The sequence below is a fragment of the Crocuta crocuta genome, unplaced genomic scaffold, assembly GCF_008692635.1.
Source record: "Crocuta crocuta isolate KB4526 unplaced genomic scaffold, BGI_CrCroc_1.0 scaffold327, whole genome shotgun sequence".
NCBI lineage: Eukaryota > Metazoa > Chordata > Mammalia > Carnivora > Hyaenidae > Crocuta > Crocuta crocuta.
In genome coordinates, this window is record NW_027529176.1 from 441,034 (window position 1) to 453,063 (window position 12,030).

A 12,030-nucleotide genomic window follows, 5' to 3' on the forward strand; every position below is an offset into this window, starting at 1 on the left:
CGACTGCAGCCCCGCCGCGGCCGCCCCCCTCCCTGGGCACCGCGTATCCTCGGAAGGCAGGTCTGAGCTCCGGGGCCCAACAGTCGGGACACTGGCGGCTCTTCGGAAGCTTTTCATTCTCCTTCTGTTAGGACTTTTATTTCCTACTCGTAACCAGCTTCTTGTACCGACTCCCCTTGTTCCTAGATCCGAATCTTATTCTTCCGCTTCTTTACTTTTTGGCTTTCCTCACTGCCCCCACCTCACCCTCTCAAGCTGCCCCCAGAGAAAGCTGGTGACAGATACCCACATTCCGCGCCCCTTCCGCCCCCTCCCCCCCGCAACTCCTGGGAGCCTGCTCCCCCTCATTCTTGAGCTCCGTGGGCTTGGGTAGACCCTGGGCTTTCCTCTTCACTCAAGAGTTCTTTCTCTATTCTTTTAGTAGCCACACCCCCGAAACCTGTCTTTAAGCTCTTGTCATATATCTTCTATCTCCTTGTTGAAAAAACTCTCTTTGCCTTTCATTTTGAAAGAGCATTGAAAGGAGTGGATCATCTCTTTTCCCTCCCCTGTTCCTTTCCCTCATTTCCTGGTCTGGAAGAACTACCTTCATCAAACCCCAGTCTGGGTCTCCTCTCTTCCCAGACTGACCTAATGCTTTCTGTACATGCCATGTCCTAAGTTAGACTCCCACCCCGTCCTACTTTACCCGCACTAGGCCTGGCTTCTCAGGCTACCAGCGCTCCAGGAGGTGTGTCCACCCTCCTTTTACCATCTGAGAATCCAGAATGGTGACTGGACTCCGTCCTTAACCAGCCACAGCCATCAGAGAGGGGACTTGGCCCAGGTGGATCTTGCGTGGGTGTCACACAGCGGCAGGGGCCACGCTCTGGCCCTAGAATTAGTTTAAGTGTGCTCCCTTCTTTGTCCCCAGATCTCTCTCCCCACCCCACCCCCACTCCTCTGATACTGCTTCCTCCCAGAATCCTTTTGAGGGATGGAACAGGTTCTCTATCATCTTTCTTTGCACTTAACAGGAGCTGGTCATGGCTGATGGGGCTTTGTCTCCCGCTGGAGCCAAACTGGGGCCATGGGTGAGAGGGCCATTTTTGTAATAAGCAGTACCGGGCTAATCTGGTTGCCATTTCCTCTGCCCCTAGATCTCCAAACCCTTTCCTGCTTTGGCATGACGTAGCTTAGGAGGACCCTGGTGTGCCCAGGTGACAGAGAGAGGAAAGAGAAGGCATTGGCAGGGAAATGGGTTGAGTTCTTTGGGGTGAGGGCATTGGCTCTCTGCCTAACCTCCTGGCCAGAGGCCCTGGCTTAGGAATATCACAGGCCTTCTGACCCAATTAGAGGAGCACTCACCATGGACCAGCCTCGGAGGCCCCTCAGGAGTTGTCCCCTCTCCAGCCCCTTTTTACCTTGCCCGTGATCTTGTGATCCTCTCAGGTGGAAGAACTCTTCCTTCCTTGGGTCTTAAGTGAGAGCCCAAAAACGCCGAGCCAACCGTGGGTAGGGAGGGTCTCAGGGGAATTTGGGGTTCCCTTCCCCATCCTGTGAGTGGGCTAGACCTGGACCTGACATGATGACAGGCCACATGGTGCTGCCTCCTGGTCCGAAGCTCTGCCTCTGGCCAGAGCCACCTGTGATGGGGCCTCTGAGCCTGGCTGGTTCAAACCGGCCTGCACTTTGTTGGGAGCTTGAGCTAGGTCCTGGGCAGGCTGGAGGCAGGTAGCTAAACAGCTGTGATGGAGAGAGTAGAGGAGCTGGGGTAGCCCTGACCTGTGGCCCTCCCATGACCTCCCTTCCAGCTTCCCTGGAAACAGCCCTGCTGAGCAAGGAGAGCCCATGACACCAAGCTGTAGGCTTTAGCACTGGCCCCTGCCGTAGCTCCATTCTTCCCAAGTGACAGCTGGGCCTCAATGGGGAGTTGTTTCCCTCTCATCTCTGGAGGCCTAGAGTAAGTTCTAGAACATGTGATCAGTGGCAGAGCCCTTGGCCCTTCTAGAGTCCTGCCACTGATCAGAACTTGCTTTAGCTGCTGGAAGCCCTGCCGTGGGTGGGCTGGTGGGGGGCATGCCTGGCAAGGATGCACAGCAGTCCCATGAGGGGCCTGAGGGATGGGCTGGAGGAAGGAGGGAAGGCCTCTTGGTGGCTCCCCACTGCATGTGACCCTGGATGGGGACATTGAAGGTAGGGGGTTGGGATGGGCCTGGACGTATCTGAGCTGGGTTAGCTCCCAGGAGGATCTGGTCATAAATGATGTAGGCCCTGTACGTGCTGTGTCAAAACAGGCAGGCACACAGCCTTCTGGATGTCCCTGGTTGGGTCTTACTACTGGCCATTAACCTCTTGGCCTGGGCTCAGCCCCTCCATTTCTGGGGAACTGCTTTGGTGTGCCGTGTTGACAGGCCTTTTCTAGTGGATGGTATGAGGCACGCGGTGTGTTCCATTCTCTGTTCCTACCAGCAAGTTTTCTCCTGACTCCACCAGGACACACAGCTTGGAGCAGGTGCCAGCCATGCTGTGCATCTGGGGACTGTCTCAGGTGGTGCCCAGCTCTGGGGTGAGGAGTGGTCATGGTGAGCCCAGTGCACTGTGCCTGGCTGGGTCTGCAGGGGACAATTCCATGGGCCTCTGGAGTTGGCTGAGTGCTTGGTATCTTGAGAGCGCTATGGCCACCAGACCCCATACCCATGCCACCGGGGGAGCCTTGGTGGCGGCAAGAGCTCACCTCGAGCAGACTTATCCACCTGTTCCAGAGTCTGAGCACCTGGCCTCGCGCAGCTGGCTTTCCCACACATCTAGCACGTCAAGCTACACACCTGGACTGGGGAACCTGCTTTAGTATAAGAGCAAGGCACTCATGCAAATGGTTTTCACCATGGCCTACTTTAAGTTAGGTCAGGTCAGATCAGGGACAGAGGAGGTTCAGCAGATGCTGGCTTTGATGTTCTTTGTGTGGGTGTTGGGTGTGTCATTAGTGACTGACCTGACATCTCCAGAGTCCCAGGCAGCACCCGGGTGGGGGCAGGAGGACTGGAGTGGCAACAGGGACACTCATGTAGGAGTGGGCAACAGGCACCTGCTGTAGACGCAGAACTGGGGCGCCAAGGTGATGTGACCCCGCCCCCTCTGCATATGTGACCACTTCTGGTAGAAACTCAGCCTTTCTGGTGACTGGAGCATTGGAGATGCAACCTCATCCTCATCTCCCGAGGTTGTCCCCCAACCCTTCACACAAGGCCCAATCTGTCCTCTCTGTGACATACCTGGTATGACCCTGCGGACATCAGCCGAGGCCCTGAGCTGTGGACCAGCATCTGGAGGGAGGGGCCACAAGCTCTCCCTACCCCTCACCGGGCTCCCTGCCAGAAAAAGTTCCCCTGACCTCCATCAGGGTGAAGGAGTAGTCATGGGGGTCTTTCACAGGATGTGGCCCCAACTGGCTTTCTGGCCCACCACTCCCAGCCTCAGACCTTAGCCTGCCAGCAGCACACCTCCCCCCTCCAGCCGTTTGCTCCGGGCCCCCTCCCCATTCCTCCTTCTCTTCCAGGGCCCTGCAGAGGCAGTACCTCCGTGCTGTGGCCGTCGTCTCCTGCCACAGGGTGCTTGTCCTCACTGCACAGGGCACTTGTCAGCTTCTGCCCTGTGGGTTCTGTCTTGCTGTGCCTCTCACCCCAAGGCCTCCAGTCTCCACCAGGACCTGCCTCAGGCCCTGGCGCAAGGGGACTGGTTACTTGATTGTCGGTCACATTGGTGAAAGACTTAGGAAGCAGGTGGGTCCGTTTCTGCCCAGGCCCCAGCCAGTGTGGTCACGGGCCTTAGGGAGCCTCCTGTCACTGTCAGCATGCCTGGTGCTGCAGGCTCCGTTTTAAATAATGGTTAAAGAGTCCCCTGGGGGGCTGCCTGCTCACCTGGCCTGGGATCCTCTTCTCTAGCTCCTGGTTCATGCTTTGAGGTGAGAAAGGTAGCAGAGAAGAGCTACGGAAACTTACCTGCCTAGGTATCCAGAACAAGAGCGTAGAGAGGACAAAGGGTCTGGACTCTGGCCACGGGAGAACTTTTTCTTTTTCGTGGTGGTGGTTTGTCATTTGAGTTGCCTTTCGATCCAGGGAGTATGCACATTCTGAGCAAGAGCCTGACTGTGGGTATGACTGGTTCCCACTGAAGTCCTGGCTCTTGGGGTTAGTGTGATAACAGGAGCCACAGGTCCAGGACTTCAAACCAGAAACATGGTGAATCAGAGTCCTGGCTTTACCCAGAACAGCTTTGTTCCTTGGACGCTGTGAGGTCCCTTCTCAGGCCCCTTGAGTAAAGAGACTGAGGAGACCTCAGGCCAAACATGGGGGTTTTGGGGTGCCCTGCAGCCCATATGGGCATGGTGTGGGGACCTGCAGCTGGGCTGCGGAGCAGTTCCGGAGCTAGTGCCCTCAGGTATGCTTTGGATGGTGAGCTGCTTTCATGGGCCTAGGATTTGAAGGGGCCATGCATGCCAGGCTTGAAAGAGGGCCTAAAAAGGCCTACTGACCAAGGCTTTGTTTCCAGAAGAGAGGGTGGGGTGGCTAGGTGTTTTCCAAGACCCTCTTATAGCCTAGGGGGAAGCTGGCCTGGGTGCATGTGACCTACCTGTGCCCAGGTAGAGGGGCTGCTGGGTGACGTCCTGAGGAGACAGAAATGCCCAGTCCTGGGCCGTTTGCAGAGGGGCTTGAGGGGGGATTGCTGTGGCTTGGATGGGGTTGGGGACTCCAGAGGTGAGGGAGGGGGGTTGTTGAAATTACAGACCTGTGCCAGGAGTCCTTTCTGAGGCTCTGCAGGTAGGGGCCATGTGAGGGGCCAGCCTGGCTCTGCTGTGGGATGGCCTTGGTGGGTGTTTGTTCTGTTCTGTCACGTGCTAGGGGCCAAGCCATGCTGTTGTACATGTTGTTTCATCCCACATGATGAGGCCAGTCTGGTCTTTGTCATTTTTTGTGCCTAAGTAGAGTGAGGCCCAGAGAAGGGAAGCAACAAGCCCAGGGTTATGCTGCTGGTAGAGTCTAAGCCACCGCCTGCCCCGGGAGGCTCTGTAATGTTCTGAGTCGGGACAGCCCTCTCCCTGCCCACCCTACCATGGCGATCTTACCGGCGGCCTGGGTGGGCGCTGCAGGAGCTGCTGCTTGGGGTTCCCAGGCTCTTGGGGGCTTGGCTCTAGCATGTGGAGCGGGGCATCCTGGCCTGCCCTGGCTGGGGCTGTCCATCAAAGGCTTGGTGTGCAGCTAATATTGTGCAAAGTCCTCTGGGACTTTGGGTGGGCAAATCAGGGTAGGTGCAGCCCAGCCCAGCCACTGAGGAGGCTGGGTCTATGTTAGCACTTGGCCAGGCCTGCGTATGGAGTCAGGGTCTTACCCAGGAAGGGCCTGGATAGCAGGGAGGGCTCGGAGCCTGGCGACCACCCTGCCGTGGACAGACCTCCTGGGCTGGGTGTCAGCTGGACCCAGACCAGCCACCTTGTTTTCGCCCAGGAGCATCCCGTGGGCACCTGGGAGACGCTGGCTGTGTGTGGGTATCAGCTTGTCCCTTGGCCCAGCCGCAGCATGTGCAGGCCCGCTGTCTTCCAGCTCACAACGGAGCTATTAGGATCTATGGGGCAGGGGCCTTGTCTCTCCCCCAAGGAGGGCAAGTTGCAGTGCTTCTTTATGGAGTCCTCATACCTAAGCCTGTGTTGGGTCTGGAAGCTTCAGGAGGAAAGGGGTGGGAGCTGGCCTGAGAGCTTGGATATTCTTGCAGTCCCTGGGCTCTAAGGAGAGGCCTGTTGGGAGGGTATGCTGGCCGCCTTTCTCTGCCTCAGAGTAGTGGGGTTTCAGGGCCGTGCTGGGAGGTGAGCATTCACACATGGAGGGACCTTGGTGTTCTCGGAGGTCTTAGGACACCATCCAAGTCTCTCGCCCTCAGGTCCACACACCCCGGCTGGGCCACCCTGAAATAGAAGCGAAGCCAGTGGGTGCTGTCTCTGTTCTGCTCAGGCCAGTGGTGACTGCAGAGCTGAGCCCTGCCCAGGCAGCCTCTCACCAGGAGCCATGGAGAACTAGAGTGCACATGGAGTGGTGTGGGACCCCAGGCCCTGGGGGAGGGGGCAGGGTCTCATAGTTGGCATCCGGCCAGGCTTCCTCAGTTGAGGGTGCGGGGCAGTGGTTGTGGTTCGGCCTCACTTACAAGGGGCGCCCTGAAGTTTCCCCCTCCTGTGAATTAGTAGTTAGACCAGCACGCGTAGCTGCAGCAGTCTCCTCTCTGGACTCGGGTTTGGTGAACCCAGGCCTCTGTCAGGCTCAGGCCCCGAGTGGGGGCTGATTAAAGATATGCCCCGGGCCCTTGGTCTGTGCCTCCTATAGGGTGGCAGGGGCCTGTGACGTCTGTGTTCCCCTCCTCTCCACTCACCACATCTCTGGCTTCTTCACTGACCTCTGGGGGTGGACAGGATAGACGGCCTTTGCAGCCTGCTCCTCCTGTAAGCAGCCCTCAACCCTCCCCACTACTTCTTGGATCCCTTGGGTAACTGGCGGGGTGCTGGCTGCGTGTGGATATTGGCTTGTCCCTTGGCTGGGCCAGTAGCACTCTGCAGCTAGCCCGTGTGTCCAGTGCTGGCACTGGCCCACCCCTGCCAGACCCTTTTCCTCCTAACCTGAGCCCAGCCAGCTCCTCTTCCACATCTTGCACTTGCACATTTTCATTTTTCATCTGACTTAAAATTGAGATTTTAGTGCAGATAATGTGTGGGGTGTTTGTGTGGACATGGGTTCTGTGTATGAGGCCTGTGTCCCCAACCCCCTTACCCCCACCAGTCCTCAACACATAAGTCCCATCACTCACTAGACCCCAGGCCTGGCCTACGGGTGCCAGGAGCTCACAGCCTACCCTGGCTCCTCGCTCTGGGTGCACAGACCCCCGGTGGGAAGCTGGTGTTTACGGAGGCCCCCATGTGTGTGAACGTGGCCGGGCCTCTACTGCACTGCCTCCCTCTCTCAGAAGGGCCCAGTGGCTTTCTGGAGGTTTGCCACCGCTGGTAAGCCCAGGCAGCTGCTGGCCAGACCCGTGATGGCGCGGTGTGCCCCTTCACCCTCAGCTGGCTGTGCAGGAGTCTCCACGTGGAAATCCAGCCACCCTTGGCAGAACCCCCAAATGTCCCCCCAATGTTCCCTGNAGGCCTCTACTGCACTGCCTCCCTCTCTCAGAAGGGTCCTGGACCTCAACAGAAGCTGTGGCCCAGTGGCTTTCTGGAGGTTTGCCACCGCTGGTAAGCCCAGGCAGCTGCTGGCCAGACCCGTGATGGCGCGGTGTGCCCCTTCACCCTCAGCTGGCTGTGCAGGAGTCTCCACGTGGAAATCCAGCCACCCTTGGCAGAACCCCCAAATGTCCCCCCAATGTTCCCTGACCTCTGCTCCTCCCCATCTGCCCCTGTAAGTTTTTATTAGTCAGGATCAGGCCTAGGGAAGCCATGTCTGCCCTGAGGGGACACTCAGCTCAAGTCTTTGCTCTTGTATCTCTTGGTTTCTCTGTGGGCCTCTTCTGCCCTTCTTACTAGGAGCCCCTGGAGGGCCGACCCCACAGCCTGTGTATCTCTCTCGACGGCACCAAGTGAGCGCTCAGGAGGTATGTTTGCAATCAGTTTGAGACCCAGCACAGGAGTTGGCAGGCAGCCCACTGGCCACATGTGCAGGGACTCGCAGCAAAGGGCAGGTTGCTGGCAGGCAGTGTCTGGGCCTCAGAACTGCGGTCAGAAAGGGAGGGGGCCTAGCCTCTGACCCACGTCCTGCCCACAGCCCCTGTTCTCTCCTCCAGGCACGCATTGTGCCCACACCCTCGTCCCAGGCCCGCTAGGCCTCCTCACCTGCCACAGCTCTATGCCACTAGCTGATAGGAAGCCCCTTGCAGGTAGCCAGCCTCACTGGGCGGATGGCAGCTACCTTCTCACTTGTGCTGGCCAAGAAGAGCTGGAGTGGAGGGGCCAGGCTAGGGGTCAGTCTGAGCCAGGCCCCCAGCCCCCAGCACGGGGGGGGGAGGGGGGTGTCTACTGCCCCACTCGACAGCTGTTGGCCAGGTGCCACAGCCATGCCCAGACAAGAGCCTGTGTTCCTGTAGGCGTCCCGAAGTGAGGGCCTCTGGGGGATTCATGAGGCAGTCCCTGGCCCCTGGGATAGAAGGAGGCGGGGCTTCAAGCTCCAGTGTGACCAAACCAGTCCCTGCTAGTGGGCCCGCCTCAGGGGAGATCTGTTCCCTCTGTAAGTCACTAAGGGCCACTTTTGAGTCACCCACCTCTCCACAGGAGCCCCCATTGGCCGTGTCTTTGCAGTGTTCCAGGAGAAAGGCCTGTCCTGCCTGAGCAGTGGCTCTGCTTGCTAAATGACAGCGTGCCTGTGCCTCTCCTCGCCAGCAGGCCCGGCTGCCGCTGGAGCTGGCGAGGCGTGCGGTGCGTGCGTGTGCACGTCCTGCAGGTCTGTGAGCTCATCTCCCTTTCCTTCTTCGCAGTGTACTAACGGTCACTTGATGTGCGCTGGCTGTTTTATCCACCTACTAGCAGATGCCCGGCTGAAGGAGGAGCAGGCCACGTGCCCTAACTGTCGTTGTGAGATCAGTAAGAGCCTCTGCTGCCGCAACCTGGCTGTGGAGAAAGCCGTGAGTGAGCTGCCCTCCGAGTGTGGCTTCTGCCTGCGCCAGTTTCCCCGCTCCCTCCTGGAGAGGCACCAGAAAGAGGAGTGCCAGGACAGGTAACCGCCCGGGCGGGCCGGCCTGTCCGCCGGAGGCTTAGCCCCCCGTGTGAGGCCTACGACAGGTCTGGAGGCCACCCTGGTGCAGGCGAGGCCGCAGCGTGTGGGATGCTCTGGCCGTGGGTTCTGTGCACGTGGCCCAGTGACAGCCTCAAAGGAATGGGCCCGGGTGAAGTTACACAGGGCCTAGGCCCTCAAGGGGCTGGGGGTGGGGCCCCACAGAGGGCAGGGGGGCTTGGATATGAACCCAGTGCCTGTTTGGACATCACCCTGGCTCTCCAGGATTCTCTGACTGCATGATGGCCTCTTAGAGGCTACCTGTCCTTGGCATTCTGGGGCCCAGGAGAGCATGACAAGTTCTGGGAACTCAGTGTGAAGCTGCATGGGCACCCCCAGCCAGCCCCTGCTGGTTGACACTGCCATTTGCCAGTGGGGCCAGGCCACCGAGCCTCACTTGGAGTGAAGCTGCATAGGGTCCAAGACCATGGTCAGTGGCCACTGTTACTGAGCAGGAGAGTCCTCACAGCAAAGGGCGCAGGTGGCATGTGTATTCACACTCTCATGTGCTGCTTTTCTTTCACACACGCTCTGACCCCTTCCTGAGAGCTGGCACACGGTGAAAATGGCCTTCGGTGGGTAGTCTGTGTGTGAGCAGGGCTGGGCAGAGGCCCACCTTTAGAGGACCACTGGGCAGAGCCACCTCCCACAGGGCGCAGACCGTGACCACGGTGCTCGCCTCCTCCCCAGGGTGACCCAGTGCAAATATAAGCGCATCGGCTGCCCGTGGCATGGCCCCTTCCACGAGCTGACGGTGCATGAGGCCGCGTGCGCCCACCCCACCAAGACGGGCAACGAGCTGATGGAGATCCTAGACGAGATGGACCAGAGCCACCGCAAGGAGATGCAGCTCTACAACAGCATCTTTAGCCTGCTCAGCTTTGAGAAGATCGGTTACACAGGTGAGGCGCCCCGCCGCCCACTGCATGCCGCACAGGCTGGGGGGGTGGGGTGCGGCGGCTGGGGAACAGCAGTCTCTGAGCGGTGGGCACAGGCCATGCTGGATGGCCAGGCTCTGGACAAGCTTTTGGTGAATGGGAGGACACCTTGGGGGAGAAGATGTGCCAGAGGCCGAGCAGGGGATGGGCCGGGGCAGGACCCTGGGGGCACCTGCATGGCTCTCAGAGGCCCTCTCACCTGTCCTGCCCTCCCTGGCCCTGCTACCCCAACGAGGTGGCATCCTACTGCGTGGGGCTGCACAGCCTTGGGACTGTCAGGGTCTAAGCAGAAGGTGGGTGTGACTTGGAGGGCCCGGGAGCTAGGGGCCTGCCCTGTGGAGCCAAAGGCAAGAAGAGCACTCAGCACATCCGGTCCTGCCTGCAGGCAATTACTGCAGTGGCCTTGGGCTTCCTGAGGCCATCGAGAAGATGCTCAGGGGCGGGGCTCCTGAATGAGCTGAGGGTGCCCAGCTCAAATGGAGAGCTGGGAGTGGACGCCCAGAGACGGGCAGGCTGGACCGCGCTCAGGCCCACTGGATCTCACGGGCTCTCCTGGCCACTGCCACTGCCTTTGGACATGCTGGGGAGCAGGAACCAGGCCAGAGCCTGGTCCAGACACAGAACAGCAAGAAGCACCTGCTGGCACTGGGGCCGCTCAGGGAGACTACGACCCTCTACTGCTCAGCCCACACCAGGCAGCCGGCTCAGAGCATCAAGGGCAGTCACAGGCAACCAGTCACACCGTGCTGCCTGGACTAGGCCTGGCTAGGTGTGGGCCTGCACAGGCCCGGGAGGCCAAGGGCCCGGCAGCCTCAGCAGCAGCAGGTCATGACCCCTGGTTAGTTGCAGCCTCAGCTGCCCTGGTGGGCGCCACGGCACAAACAGTCCAGGCCGGGCCTTGTGGGTCTGGGCGGGCCAAGGCATCATGATCGTGGCAGTGGCCGGGCAGGGATCCTCATCCACCCAGGAAGGACTGGCCACCTCCATGGAGGGACTCGCGGGCCGCGGGCCCCGGGCTGTGCTGAGAGAACTGTGTGACAGCACAGGAGCCCAGCACTGGGCCATACACCGGCGCTCTGCCTTGCGCCCCATGCAGGCTCATGTGCCACACGCCTGCCTGCCCGCCCGCCGGCGTTTCTGGCAGCTCTGTATCAGAACCAATAAAGTGCACTTGTTCTCAGAACGCATCCTGTCTGTGTGTCTGCTTACCCACGCCCCTGGGTGGGCCTCCCTCTGCCTGGGCTGGGCCCCGGGGGAGGCGAAGAGGGAGGCCAGCGGGGGTTGGGCCGCTCACTTCTTTCAGCCTCTGGACTCCCTGCAGCTAATGCGTGTTACTTCTGTTTGTAGTTGTTTCCCCAAAGCTTGTGTGCGCCTCCATTTGCCATAATTGCGTTTGATTTGCCTTGTGACAAGTAGAGCACGCTGTGTCCTCCTGGTAAGTTGCCTTCCTCCCCGGCTGAGCCTTCATCCTCGGCCTCCGGAAGGCGCCGCCACCCAGCCCCGCCCACACTGACTGCCGGCTCTTCCCGGCCTATCTGTCTCCACAGAGGTCCAGTTTCGGCCATACCGCACGGATGACTTCATCACGCGCCTGTACTACGAGACGCCAAGGTTCACGGTGCTGAACCAGACGTGGGTCCTGAAGGCACGTGTCAACGACTCGGAGCGTAACCCCAACCTGTCGTGCAAGCGCACACTCTCCTTCCAGCTCCTCCTCAAGAGCAAGGTCACGGCGCCCCTGGAGTGCTCCTTCCTGCTGCTCAAGGGCCCATACGATGACGTAAAGATCAGCCCCGTCATCTACCACTTTGTCTTCACCAACGAGAGCAACGAGACGGACTACGTGCCACTGCCCATCGTCGACTCCGTGGAGTGCAACAAGCTGCTAGCCGCCAAGAACATCAACCTGCGGCTCTTCCTGTTCCAGATACAGAAGTAGGCGGCACCGCCGTGCTGCCCGGCCTGCCCGGCGGTGGCTTCACAGTGCCGTCTGACCATTTTAGCAAAGGAGGAGAAGGAACAAACGCAAACATTGGGAAAGTCTGCATGCGTGTGCGAAGGTGGGAGTGCTCTCACCTCGCCCTCCGCCCCGCCTCCCCTGTCCCAGGCACTGGAGGCTGGGCCACCTGCAGAGGAGACGGTGGCTCAGGGACACAGTGGGGCTAAACCCAGCGGCCATGCCCTGGCCCCCATGGCGTAGTGAGGCGCACTGTCTGCTCTGAGCTGCGCCCGGCCCCTGGGCCGGGCTCAGGGAGCACGCTGACTTCAGACGGCATATTTGATTGCAATTAAAAAGGCACCCTTGTTTCCTA

The 12,030-nt window shown here is 59.7% G+C and overlaps 1 protein-coding gene across 1 annotated transcript; it reads left to right on the top strand.

Moving 5' to 3' along the window:
• The first annotated feature begins 7,588 nt into the window (after nucleotides 1–7,588).
• Nucleotides 7,589–12,030, top strand: ZFTRAF1 (zinc finger TRAF-type and ring finger containing 1). Its single transcript, XM_077758211.1, has 4 exons — nucleotides 7,589–7,608; nucleotides 8,485–8,723; nucleotides 9,471–9,682; nucleotides 11,266–12,030. Exons 2-4 carry the CDS (start codon nucleotides 8,503–8,505, stop codon nucleotides 11,655–11,657), a joined length of 825 nt encoding a protein of 274 aa, XP_077614337.1. The 5' UTR covers nucleotides 7,589–7,608; nucleotides 8,485–8,502; the 3' UTR covers nucleotides 11,658–12,030.